The sequence below is a fragment of the Eleutherodactylus coqui genome, chromosome 7 (genome assembly GCF_035609145.1).
Source record: "Eleutherodactylus coqui strain aEleCoq1 chromosome 7, aEleCoq1.hap1, whole genome shotgun sequence".
Classification (NCBI taxonomy): domain Eukaryota; kingdom Metazoa; phylum Chordata; class Amphibia; order Anura; family Eleutherodactylidae; genus Eleutherodactylus; species Eleutherodactylus coqui.
The window spans coordinates 162172604-162186986 of record NC_089843.1 but is presented as its reverse complement, the minus strand read 5'-3'; the positions used below and the strand labels follow the sequence as shown (position 1 = coordinate 162186986).

The 14383-nt window shown below is 38.1% G+C and overlaps 1 protein-coding gene across 4 annotated transcripts in view; it reads right to left on the bottom strand.

Moving 5' to 3' along the window:
- Positions 1-3367: 3367 nt before the first annotated feature.
- The window catches only part of CXXC4 (CXXC finger protein 4), a 133340-nt gene continuing 122324 nt past the window's right edge, over positions 3368-14383 (bottom strand). For 2 of the 4 annotated variants that reach the window (XM_066573923.1, XM_066573925.1), the window contains one exon: positions 3368-7449. In XM_066573923.1, coding sequence (XP_066430020.1) covers positions 7405-7449 — 45 coding nt within the window. In that variant the 3' untranslated portion in view covers positions 3368-7404. Of the gene's footprint in view, positions 7450-9111; positions 9148-14383 lie in introns of all 4 variants that reach the window. The other 2 variants (XM_066573926.1, XM_066573924.1) reach the window with 2 other exon arrangements.

The window sequence follows — 14383 nt, the reverse complement described above, 5'->3', positions numbered from 1 at the left end:
CAGGTTTAACTGTGGATTTTGATGCTGAATTACAGGCATATTGAAGTCATTTTCAAATCTATAGCAAAATCCACAGGTAGGCCTTCAGATTTTAGCGCAGAATGAACCGTGTCTTGCAGGCTAACTCCACCCATGTGAAAGGCCCCTTAGGGTTCTTTCACGCAACAGGAATATTTCCACAATCCGCAACTAAAGACGCAAGGAATTCCACACCACAATCTCCATGCATACATGCGGATTGTGGCTGGGAATCCACGGCAGCAGATTAAGCTGCATCTTCCGGTGCGATTGCAGAAATATTCCACTCGTCTCAAAGCACCCTTAATTGAAACTTTCGCAGATGCAAGCCATTGATTTTTTATGACTCCTGTAGGCATGTTTTTGATCATACTTTAAGACTGCCTGGTTTTATATTTCACATTACTGCATAATATAAAGGCTATTAAAAATAATATTTATTAGAAAAAATTTAGCAATATTGTTTGCATATACACTCATAAACCTTCACCTTCACTCATATTAGTATACTTGACAGGCACTTGGGATTTAATTTTTGTGCATATCACAAAGGAAACAAAAAAAAATGCCATTTCCTCGGAGCCAGGTACTTGCTGCAGAGGGAAGCAATGTTGACAAATTCATTAAAAGAGTCTGAAGTGAAATTGAATAAGCTCCTTGGGAAAAAGGCATACGTATAATTATAGGATTCTAGAGATTAAGGTTCTCTCATAAGCACTTTACTTTCGAATGTTGGTAATGAAAACCCACACAGAAGTCTTCATATGACTGCATAGCTTAGTGTACGTAATTGGAAGTTTAGTAGTGCTTCTTATGGGTTTCAGTAGTGCTTCTTTTGTTGCACAAGTTGCAAAAGAGCTACAAAAAGTTCAAATGACCTTCCTCTTTCCCCCATACTCATTTGCCTCTGCATATGTGTGAAAATTATCCAACTAATTATCTTTTTCCTCACTGGTGGTCCATTTGTCTGTAATGTGTTTTACAATCATGTTATCTTTGCTGTAATAGAAATCAACATTAATATAGACTGACTTTGCAATGAGCCTGTGATAGTCTTTTGCTATACACAGCAGTCAATCAGACAAGGCAGAGCAGTAGGGGGAGGAGAAAGCAGCAGCTTGAACCAATAGTGAGACAGGATTTGTATGTCCCTCATCCAATGATGAGATTGGGTGTGCCTCAGACTACCTCAGAGCCCTCTATGCACTGTAGCCAAACTGTACTCATACATCACAGCTCTGCCCTTATATAAAAAAACAGAAATACTAGCCAAGAAGCAAAATCAGATGAAAATTAATATATTAATCATTCCCTGTAGGTAATGACTTGCATAGAATTTTTAAGCTTCTGACTGGACAGTCACATTAATTCCAACCTTTAAATTATGCTGAGACTTCATATGGCTAGGACATAGAACAATACACTGAACAGTCACTGCATTAGGAACAGCAGGCACATGACCTCTTGTGATCAGTAACGTGGTATAACATGATGACAGCATCATGATCTGCTCTTAGATAATGTGCTGTCCTTGGCTGTGTGCAGCAGACGGCAACACTTGGCAGTCATGAGTAAATGTGGTAGCTTGAGTGACTTTGACAGCAGGCAAATTGTTGGTGCCTGGAGGTGTGGTGCCAGTATTTCTGAAATAGTAGCAGTTGTTGCCTGTTCCCAAACTACAGTATCAAGAGTTTACCAAGACTGGTTGAAGTATGAACAGATATCTGACAGAAGATCACACAGTGGCAGACCACATGAGGCGAGTGTCTGTTGGCACGTCTGGTATCTCAGCAATGACGTGCCACAGTGGACCGACAAATTTCCTACAAATTTCCACAATGACCATGTAATGTACCTTGTATCAATTGGGGTTCAACAGCTGAAGACTGACAAGGGTGCCCCTGTTGAACCGGCATCATCGCCAACAATGTCTTGCATGGACCCAGGAAATATGTCAATGGACCTTAGATAAATGGCAGAAAATCATCTGGAGTGATGAATCCTGTTTCCTGCTGAACCTTACACATGGTCAGGTTTGTATCTGGTGTAAATAGCATGAAACCATATCCCATGGGTGTTCCTTAGGAGTTCAACAGGTTGGTTGTGGGGATGCCATGGTCTGGGCAGTGTTTTCATGTCATGGCCTATGACTGTTGGCCATTATACCACAATCCTTGAATGTTTAACGCTACAGAGACCTGTTAGCTGACCATCTACACCTATATCTTCAAAAAGTCTTCCGCAACCACAGTAGCATCTTTCAAGAGGGTAACGCTCCGTATCATTGAGCTTGCCTTCAGCCTCACAGCAGCTAGTCACAATAGCCCTATTTATTTTACAGTGCATGCGCGGAGCATAGATTGATGTCTTTATTAATACTAGTAAACAGCTTGATGCTACTACATGATTGTTCTATTTAGGGAAGTAAAAAAAGAAAACATGGTCCAACTATTTTATCTATGTAGATCTCCACACTTGCAGGTTCCTTAGAAAACGTTAGGAAATATCCATATGTACTGGAATTGCTGTGGATTGTCGGAGTGGATTTGTGTACAGAAAATCCCCAGCGAACAACAGTACACATTGTGTGGATTTTTAAATCCACAACATCTCAATCTGTTCCATGGATTTTCACTGAGAATTTCACGTCTATTCAGGTACATGTTGATTTAGCTGCAGATTTGCCATGTTTTTTCCGGCCCATGTAGACATTTCATCAATTGCTTTCTTTATATAGTCAGTCAGCAACCATATTTTACAAGAGACGTTCAATTAAATATGCTTTTCCAAAACCGGTAGTCTACAGTATAATGGATTTCAGATTCTATAATACATTGTATTATAGTTAGTCTATAGTAACAATTTCTAAATAATATCGTACACCAAAAAATGATGAAAACTAAACTTTTTAAGCACAATAGACTAGAGATGAGCGAGCATACTTGTTAAGAACAAATACTAGAGCGAGGATTGTCCTTTTCGAGTACCTGCCCGCTCGTGAGAAAAGATTCGGGTGCCGGCGGAGGTGAGTGCTATGTTGCAGGAGTGAGCAAGAGGGAGCAGGGGGGAGAGAGAGAGAGATCTCCCCCCCGTTTCCATTCCCTGCTCTACCCCGCCGGCACCCGAATCTTTTCTCACGAGCGGGCAGGTACTTCAAAAGGACAATACTCGCTTGAGTATTTGTCCTTAATGAGTATGCTCACTCATCTCTACAATAGACATAAATTACATATTGGAAAACTAAACTAGATCATCATCTCAATGTGTTACATAAATGTATAGCAATATGTGTATTTTGTAAATGGGAACAGGCAAAGACAGTAACTAATTTTATAGATAAATGCAAAAATTTTGAATACTAAAGTCCTTTATTTAACAACACAGAAATGTCACAAAAACAACTTTACCGGGCAAATTAATGTGTATTTTTACAGTTTTTTACATGCCCCATAGGTGATTTTTTTTCTCATAAATACACTGTTTTCCAAAACTGCTTTTTCCATAACTGCACAAGCATACATACACCTTACACATATATCTGTTAGAAAATGTCATAGATTACAGCACAGTTCAGAAATAGGAGAACATCGTGAAAGGAGTATATATCAGTGGGCCATAAATTAAAAGGACAAGAAAAAAAAGGAAAAAAAAATGTATTTCCCCTTTTTTTTTAATATAGCGTAATCATTCTAACATCCAGTAGGAGCTGTCTTTTATTCGCTAGGAACATAGTAGATCTCAGTGTGAGACTGCCAAATTTAATGACAAACAAAATCTGGAATATTTAGTTGCTACATGGAACCAACTGTTTGAAATCACTATGCATCTAGCCATGATCAAAGACCTACTACTGTTATTTTGTGGAAGATATTCGACCCTAAATGGTATGTTCATTTAACACATTTCTTTCCTCATTATCTGATTACAGATGTAACCAATATAAATATTGTTATTCTTTTGAATTAATTGTAAGAGTTACATGCCAAGATTCTCAAACACAAAAAAAAGCTTCCTTTTCTAATTCACAATGCAAAATGAAGATTTCACACATTTCAATGCATGTTGAAAATGGTATTTTAGTCCTGTCTGTACCCTATTGTAAAGAACACAGTAATACAAAAACTTAAAAGTGAACATCCATTTTTTTTCTTAGCAACATTTACTCATAATACGGGAGAGATAAAGAAAAGTCTTTCGCAATGTGTACATATTACCTAAAATCTCCACGTTTTATGCTGTCAAGTTACCTTTGTTGGACCGTGGACAGCAGGGAACAACTGTTAGTCAGGTAGATACGTAGAAAAAAACTTTTCTTGCATATGAATCCACCTGCTAACAGGTCCTATTGAGCTCCTGCTGACACCTGAAGGGCAGATTGCTCCCTTCTTTCTACACTGTGTTTGCAATAGTCCCCTATACTGGAACCTAAGGCATACAGAAGCTGTAGGAACTCCACGTGCCACCATATAACAGAGATATGTCCCCTAAAATACAACATCCAATGCAGCATGCCTCCGTGTGCCTATGTAGGAATTTGGAGGCATTTGGAGGTACAGTAGCGTATAGTAGTCTATGGGTATGACGTTACGACTCCATACAATCGGGAGCCGATGTACACTTGTTTACATGAGCTCTTAAAGTGGTTGTATGAGATTAGAAAAAGGGGAATCTTTTCACTTAGAAACAGTGCCATTCTTGCTTATAGACTGTATTTGGTCATTTATTTGCTGCGGAGATGGGGGGGGGGGGGGGTGCGAAGAACTACTACTCCGAAGCTCTATAATAGAGCTCTGTGCAGCCATTTCTCCCAAAGGATTATACTGTACAGAGCCGCTAGAAGTTTTGCCGTATACAGTATAAGCTAGCGGAGCTTCACAAGAATGACAAGAATAGAATTTCACTTTAGACTTCATTGACCATTTAAAAAAAAAAAGTTACAATAACACCACATTTAAAATTACAAAACAAATTAAAAAAAAACACAAAAAATATATTCTGATAAAACATATATTCCAGGTTTATAAAGTATAACTTTATGTAGAAGCATTACAGGATTAGCGCTGCAGTAAACCTTCTTTCTTCATTCTCTGTAATGTATAGCTTTAATTGGATTGGATATGTAAGCAGCACAATTACAATATATAGATCAACCAGTTCTTTAAAACAGAAAGCACACAAAGACATGCAACATTAGGGTATCAGACAGTGAGTACATTGGTAAGAAGGACTGTAGATATTGTACACCTAATGTAGCTTGAACTGAATCATTTTACATCTCTGGTAGAGCAATTACAACTTGTAGAAGGCTAAGAAAATGTACTAGTAAAAGTGCAAACAAGGCTTTACTTGTGTCCGATCACCGATCGCCGATTGATACTTCTCCACAGTATCTTGTATTGGATAAGCAGTAATGTAAAAAAAAAATCCTATTCAGATTGGTAAAGGTGGCTAATCAAATGGAGTCATTTCTTATGTGTCTTTAAAGCTACCTAAGTATTTTAGATCTACTCAATGTAATTTAAAAACATTTATTACAAAAAACCCCCACAAAATTAAAACATTCAAGACTCACTTATAAGATACATACATAGCTAAAACATTAGGTAAAAATATTTATCTGCTGGAGGGGCTTTTAAGACTGGTGCTGTTCAGTAGGTCTATAACAAACAAAAAAAGTACCATAAATTGCTACACAGGTATGAAAATGTCACAAGTTAATGTAACGCGTTTATCATGGTATAAAGGAAAACAAAATGGGATAGGCAATTCCAGATTTGGAGTGATACAACTGACATGTCATCCCCTGGCACATATTAAAGGGTCTTTTTTTAGTACAAACCTATGCATATAAGTTTTTATTTGGTATTATCTGAGAGACAAAATAGTGCTAGCCATTGTATCAGGAGCAGATTGAGACCTGGGCCCTAGACTGGGAGTTAGTGATGTCACTCCATGTGATGTCACTCAACTGATCGGTGGAGCAAAAAGTAATTCCTTCTATTGACCCAGGAGCCATCCTGATCTTGTTCTCGGTGTACAGCGCAATAGAAGCTTTTGGACCAACCTCTTAGTTGTTGAGGTCTTAGGTCCTGCCCAACGGCCTGATCACTCAATCTACCCCTGTAATGAATAAAGTTTTATATGTAAATCCTTCAGAAAAAAAATCTTCAAGTCTGGAGTTGCCTGGCTGTATTCGACATGACCTATATATACAGAAATATATTTATATATATCTATATGCATGTTTTACTCTTGTCATTACAGTGAGAATGCATTTATATTTTACAGTGTTTACAGTTACTATAGAAAAACCTAACCAGAAGGCATGTACTCAGTTACATGGTCACAGGACACTTCTGTTTCCCTGAACAAATAATTCAAAAGACTGGTCCGATTGGACAAACTACAATACCATATGCTGCTTTTTTTTTTTTACTCTGGTCTACAAAGCAGTGAAAAGTGGGTCATCTGTGGTAAGTGCTTCTGGGGGGGGATATCCTCTTAATAACACAAGTGCTCACCCACATAGCGGTCAGAATGTTTGCATGGATTACTCCTTGGATACATAAAAGGAAAAAGGAAATATTGCCATGGCGGACAGAAGACACTTTCCGTTCAGTTGACTTATTTGATAGTAGTCAACGTGTGGATTTACAATTTCCCTTCTTTTTTTTTTCTTTTTTCTTCTTCTTTTTTTACACTTTTGGAATTGCAGGTTTATTTCCTGGGAATGTACAGTATGCATGGCAAATAAAAGTTTTTTTTTAAAAAAGTGGTGGGAAAAAAAAGACAAAAAAATTAAAAAAAAACAGTGCTGTTGCTGCTGTGACTATCCAGCTGGCGAAATAATGTTTAAAGCTAGAATTTATTGCTCCAGATTTAAGTTGCAGAACCACACTGCTGCTTACAAACTGTTAATCTTCATATAGATGCTCAGACATGATTGTCTCCTTGTGTCTAAACACACAAAATACAAGCTGCTATCTGTACAGTTTACAGTACTGAAACACATATTTGGAAATGAAGTATAGATATGTTAATTTCTCAAAGATACATCATATTACAGCAGGGGTTTACCCAAATCTCTCCTTTTTTGTAGTCACTTTAAAGTAGACAACAATTTCACTGTTAATTATAGCTAAAGTACATTAAAGAAAGAACCTGTGTACTAAACGTAAGTAAACCAGCCAGGCTCTGGTGACTTTTTTTTAGTTTTTATTTTTGCTTTTTTTTAACATTATTCATATTTTTCTTTTTGAGGAAACCCCTGTACACAAATGAAAAGAGTGTCTCAGCATATTCTTCAGTCATGGACTTAGCAGTTCCCAAAACAAGACCAGTGCTTGTCAATCACTTCAGAGTGCCTTGAAAATATGATACATCTGCTTAAAAGAACCATCGGAATGCTTCAGCGCTGGGGACCGGTGTTCTCTGCAAAGAAGAAGAGAAAAGAATAGGTTACCATACTGCAACGAACGTTTCTGCTTCCACAGAAATCTAATCGCTTCTATATCACTTTAGGCAAATTTAAAATAAATGAACTACTTAAATATGGATATTTTTGTAAATTGCCTCCAGTTTTTAAACTTCGGTAAAGAGTTTTCAATTAAATCACTAAAGTAATTTATGAATTCCAAATGTAAAAAAACTCATAGCCTGAAATGATTCTGAGATATCACACAATGCAATGCACCCCTATTTGCCAAGTGCTGTCTGTTATCGTAGATTAACAAAAGTAATAAAGGTAATGCCCTTACAACAGTAAGGCCTCGTGCACATGGCTCTGTACAAGTTCCGAGCCGTCATGCAGCACCCATAGAAGTTGGTGGGGGTGTACTGAATGCCTTTGTTTTAATTTGGAGGAATATAATGTTTTTTTGCTCTTGAATCACTATTACGTGCCAAGTTATGGAGCTATGCTCCCCTAGAAGCATTGCAAAATAGTTCAAAATGCCTACAGATCCGCAGTACGGAACCGTATGGAGTCTGTTGGGTGCAGAAAGATTTCAAGTAGAGTACGTAGATGTTCCTGGAGATTCTCTAAAGTGTAGATATGAAATACTGTTAAGATTTTTTTCTGGTCTGATTCCACTATCTAATCCTTCAGTCAAACTTTCCCCAACTTGAACTGTCTGTTTACAGACAATGTATTGCATAAAATTACCCTGCAAACAGGAAGTCAGGTAAATTGTAAGTTCAATGTCCCTTTAAAGGGCTTGCCCATCTTGGACAGCCCATCTTCAGATCACAGCTCTCCCCTTAAAGAGGAGAATTTCAATGTAAATACTTTGATTTACTGAGAAAATAGTAAAAATCTAAGTTGATTTCAAAGAATACGTTTGGGGGGTTGGTCACACATGATACCAAGGATTTATGTAGCACAGAAGCAGCCTCAATGGCTGCCATGAGGCCTGTCAACAGAAGACTTGATCTCAAAGTTGGTCTTGCTTCCCTACTCTGCAGACAGTGCCTTCTTTCTTGTAAGCAGTGTTACGTCTAGAGATGATGTGGCCGAAGGGTGGCATGTTCTTACTTTCCCACATAGGATAGGAAAAGTGAGTGCAAATAGGTGACCAAGCGCCAGGCCCTTCTGTCCTGACAGAAGATGCGTCAAGAACTAGCATCATGAACATATATATTCTCAGCCTTTGGGGCCCCCATTCATCTATGAATACTCTTGTGCAATGCATAAGATGAGCGTAGAGCAGCAGAAAGCTTGCAGCATGATTTACCTGATGTACACCTAGTAATAGATGTACAATTAATAATTATGCCAGTTTCTAATTTAATAGTCTACCAAAATAAAGTATAATGCAAATATTTAAAAAAAAACAGTAGGTTTGGTGTTATAGTGAAAAATTTAATTATCATTTCTACTAACAAATAATTGCATATTAGAAAGTCTGGAATAGTTGGGAAAAAAGTTAACCCATTAACAAACATTCAACATAAGAATGTCTCTAGAATACAATTTCGCTATATTTTTACACATTCATAGCAGAGACTACAATTCTGAAATAGTTCTTCAATAGCGCCCTATGCCCTCTCTGAAAGTTTATGGTGTTAGAAGAGTAAAAGTAAATTCATGCTAACCTTGTACATTGCATGCTATAGTAAATGTCTGTTACTCTGAAAACAAAAAAGAAAGTATAGATTAACACAGAGCTAAATAAAAGAACAAAACACATTCATCTACCATCATTTCTAAACAAACTGCAGGACAAGCAAATTTTAGAAGAACGTAAAACTCTATTCTGCAAGAATTGCTCTATGTTTTAATTAGGATGCTCAATGCAGTAAAATAATTAAATAGATTGAACAATCGCCTTCCACTGATTTTCATAAAAATATAGCGTTCAGCCGAATTATTAGAAAATTTGCAGTTTTTATTTGATATAAGCAAAAAAATATTTTTTTCTATAATACAGAACCAGCTGGAGTAGGTCTCACTTCATCCACCCCTTACAAGAAACATACTGTATCCCTACAGGATGTTGAACAAGAAAAATTCTAAGGCCCATTTCCACACAACGATTATCGCTCAAAATTCGTTCAGAAGAGCAAAAGAGATCGATAATTGATATGTGTAAACACGCAGCCATCATGCACTATTCGTTCACTCTTCATTAATCACTGAGTTTTAGCCTGCATAAAAGAGGTCGTTAGATCGTTTGCTTTTCACTCAGTTTTAAATGGAATTCGTTTAGTCATTTGAATGACTGAACGACTTGAGAGGAGGGGTGATTGCTTGCCCTGCTAAACACAATGACTACTTGTTTACTCATGCCGGTAGAAGACAATGGCATTTCTTCACACTAATTAAAACCCTGCAGGCCAGAGATTCCTCGTATAAACACACGCTCACCTGAGCAAACAACATATACAGTGTTTACTTTCACTAACGAGGGAAATGGAGAGAATTTCAAACTATCTGTACATTTAAATGCTCAGCATTTCTATGCAAAAAAGTTGTTAATTCGGTTCATACTATGATTGGGCCACCGTTGCTAGTGGGGGCCACAGGGTTCAGTATTGGGCCCCATTCTGTTAAATATATTTATCAATGACCTGATAGAGGGGCTGCACAGTAAAATATCAATATTTGCAGATGACACAAAATTATACAATATAATCAATGCAACGGAGGACAATGTGCAGCTACAAACTAACCTAGATAAGCTGGGGGCTCGCGCAGAAAAATGGCAAATGAAGTTCAATGTTGATAAATGTAAGGTTATGCACATGGGCAGGAGAAATGGATGTCACCAATATACACTAATTGGGGTACTGCTAGGGAAAAGTGAGATGGAAAAAGACCTAGGGGTACTAGTGGATTGTAGATTAAACTGGAGTAAACAATGCCAGTCCGCTGCTGCAAAAGCTAATAAAGTCTTGGGGTGCATTAAAAGAGGTATAGGGGCAAGGGATGAGAACATTATCCTCCCACTAGATAAGGCACTTGTCAGGCCTCACATGGAATACTGTATACAGTTCTGGTCACCGGTGCTCAGGAAAGATGTTGCAGTGCTGGAGGGGGGGTTTAAAGAAGAGCTGAACTAATACATGGAATGAAGGGACTGGAATAGCCAGAGAGGCTATCAAAATTGGGATTATTTACCCTGGAAAAAAGACGGCTAAGAGGCGATCAAATAACTATGTATAAATACATGAGGGGACAATACAAGGATCTCTCCCACGATCTGTTTATACCCAGGATTGCGACAGTAACAAGAGAGCATCTGCTACGTCTAGAAGAAAGTAGGTTTCATCGCCCTCACAGAACAGGGTTCTTTACTGTAAGAGCAGTGAGACTGTGGAAGTCTCTGCCTGAGGATGTGGTGATGGCAAAATCCATAGTTGAGTTTAAAAGGGGACTTGATGTCTTTCTGGAGCAGAAGGATATTACAGGATATAAATCTTAGGTTAATTGTTAATCCGGGTATACAGGCAGGTAGGAACTATTAGGGGTTGATCCAGGGAACAGTCTGATTGCCATTAAGGATTCAGAAAGGAATTTCCCCCCCAAAAGGGCTAATTGGCTCCTGACTCTTGTTTTTTTTTCTTGCCTTCCTCTGGATCAACAACATAGGAGGATAAACAGGCTGAACTAGATGGACATTGTCTTCATTCAGCCTTATATACTATGTTACTATGTTTGTTTGTTCAAATTGTATAACTATTGTGTGTAAATGGGGCTTTAAAGGATTATTCGGATAACAGGTAATAACAAAGATAATACACTGTATAGGTGAGAACTGCTAGATTGGTGCAGGGTCCCTCCTTTGAATGGAGTGGTGGCCGAACATATATATTGCTACTCTATTATAAATGTATGGGACTAACGAAGATAATCAGATGCAGTGCTCAGCTATGATTGTAAATCCCATAAACTTTGAATGAAGTGGCAGCGCACATGCTTGGTCACCACACCATTTAAACTGGGGGCATAGGACCCCAGTGCTGGCAATCAATGGGGTCTCAGGAGATAGACACTAACTGATCTAGAAGTTATCATCTACCCAGAGGATAGCTGATAACTTGTTATTACTGAAATATCCCTTTACGAAGTGACAAATGTGAAAACAGGTACATTCGAGGAGTTGTCAACAGGTGAACAAACAATGTTGTGTATGGAAAGATAATGGTTGAATCTAGCTACCCAATATTGCACAAAATGCTGGAGGCGCCAAGTGGGGTTTAGGAACAAAATGATGTCCTACTAACCATCGTTTACCTATAGATTTAGGATATGTTAACACGTGGCAGATTTGTTGCAGAAACGCCTGCAACTGTCCTTCATCCAAATGGGGTTTTATAGAAATTCACGCACATGCTGTAGAAACACCCCAATTTTGGATGTGTGGGGCGCAATTTCGGTCACAACAAATCTACCACTTGTGAACAGAGCCTTACAGATATAGTTCAAGGATCTCCTACATGAAAGACGTGTAGAAACCAAAACTTTTTGTAGATGCAAACCAACAAAATAAAATATTTTCAAAAACGCAAAATACGTTGTCTGGTGTGATCATAGTCGAAGTAGCCTTACTAAACCCAATGTTAAGTTGCTGGAGAGATTTTGAGCTGAACTTCTTTAATTGGAGCAGCATTATGTGCAATGAAGGCAGGCGTCTAACCAAATGTTCTCCACTAAAGAGGTAATATCCAATTTTAATAAGTTGATCCCGGTTTTATTAAACTCTGAGGCACCTTTCTACTCGTTGCTTTTAGGTAACATTTATAAAATGCCAGGAAATTATTTTTGTGAAGATGCTGAAATTTAAAGCATCTGTTCAATGAAGCTATCAATTCTTCATTTGATATTGGCACATGTAAGGAAGCTTAGAAAAGCATCTGCAAGTTATTAATGGGAGCAGCAATATTTATTACCAGACATGTATTAATTACCTGGAAAATCTGCACAAAATATTTTTATCTTATCTTAAAGGAGTGTGCTATCAATATTATCTCATGTTTAGTGTACATTTTATAAGTCACTAAATGCTTCTGTGCGTGTTGTTGATTCCTATGTGACAGTATGCCTTCAATGATGAGAGAAAGCATACTACTCTAAGATTAGTCTCAGAGCCTTCCAGCAGCAAAGGGGATTATTAATATTTGAACGTCAAAAGCGCCGACCTCCCCCACTGTATGCACACTAGTGCTTGAATGCATGGATATCCTTTTATCACTTTCTTTGTTTTGTGTTATTGCAAACTACAATGAGAAATCTCAAAAATGACTGAATGCTTCACCGTGGGACAACGTTGCATCCTTATGGAAAAGAGAACAACTTAACTGAATGCACTAAAACACTTGTCAACAAGATAGATAGATTTGCATGTCTGACTTGGGCAAAACTATTCACTAGATTTCTACCAAATCCCCCAAAATAAGACCTACCACAATATTAAGCCCTACCCTGATTGAAAGGGACCTCCTGGGTCATTGGGTCCAACCCCCTCCTCAGTGCAGGATCACTAAATTATGCCAGACAGATGTCTGTCCAGCCTTTGTTTGAACACTTCTATTGAAGGAGAACTCACCACCGCCTGTGGCAACCTGTTCCACTCATTGATCCCCCTCACTGTCTAATATCTAGTCTGTGTCTCCTCCCTTTTCGTTTCATCCCATTGCTTCTAGTCCTTTCTTGTGCAAATGAGAATACGGCTGATCCCTCTGCAATGTGACAGCCCTTCAGATATTTGTAGACAGCTATTAAGTCTCCTCTCAGCCTTCTTTCTTACGAGTTAAACATTCCAAGATCATTTAACTGTTTCTCATAGGACATAATTTGCAGACCGCTCACCATCCTGGTAGCTCTTCTCAGAACTTGCTCCAGTTTGTTAATGTCTTTTTAAAATTGGAGTGCCCAGAACTGGACACAGTATTTCAGATGAGGTCTGACTAAGAAAGAGTAGAGGGGGATAATGACCTCACGTGGTCTAGACTCTATGCTTCTCTTAATACATCCCAGAATTGTGTTTGCCTTTTTGTTGCTGCATCACACTGTTAACTCATGTTCAGTCTATGATCTATTAGTATACCCAAGTCTTTTTCACATGTGCTGTTACTTAACCTCATTCCTCACATTCTGTATGTACTTTTTTCATTTTTCTTGCCCAGATGTAGGAGTTTGCATTTCTCCTTGTTAAATACCATTCTGTTAGTCGCCGCCCAATGTTCAAGCTTTTGTAGATCTTTTTGAATACTCTCTCTTTCCTAGTGTTAGCTATCCCTCCTAGCTTTGTGTTGTTGGCAAATTTGATCAGTTCCCCATCAATTCCCTCCTCTGGGCCTAGGACAGAGCCTTGTGCTACCCCACTTGATACATTCTTCCACTTGGATATGCATCCAGTTATGACCACTCTTTAAGTACGATCACTCAGCCAGTTGTGAATCCACCCAACAGTTGCCTTGTCAATCCCATATTTGGTCACTTTATTTTCATATGTTTGTCTGAAACCGTACTAAATGAAGGCATATTCCAAAGATGATACTTTCAAGTATATTGGAAGATCAGTGATATGAATAAGCAATACCTTTAAATAACTAAAATACATATTGTATAACACATTTTGGAAAACTTGTCCAAAATGTGGTGTAAAATGTTACATTGCAGTACTCCAGACTAAAAAAAAATATTATCTAGTAGCCATTGGCTCCTAAACTAAACAATGCAGGAGTTAAATGAAATTTTAAGTCGCCAAATTTAAATACACATATAATTAATGATTAGCTTACATATTGATCCCTTCCTATATCATTCAAGGCAGCGTGTCCTCAGGGGATGCATCGTCTAGCAGAGCTGCCTAGTCTGTGGCACACTAGGCACACTGCTAGATGCAGGGAAGATATTCTTTAC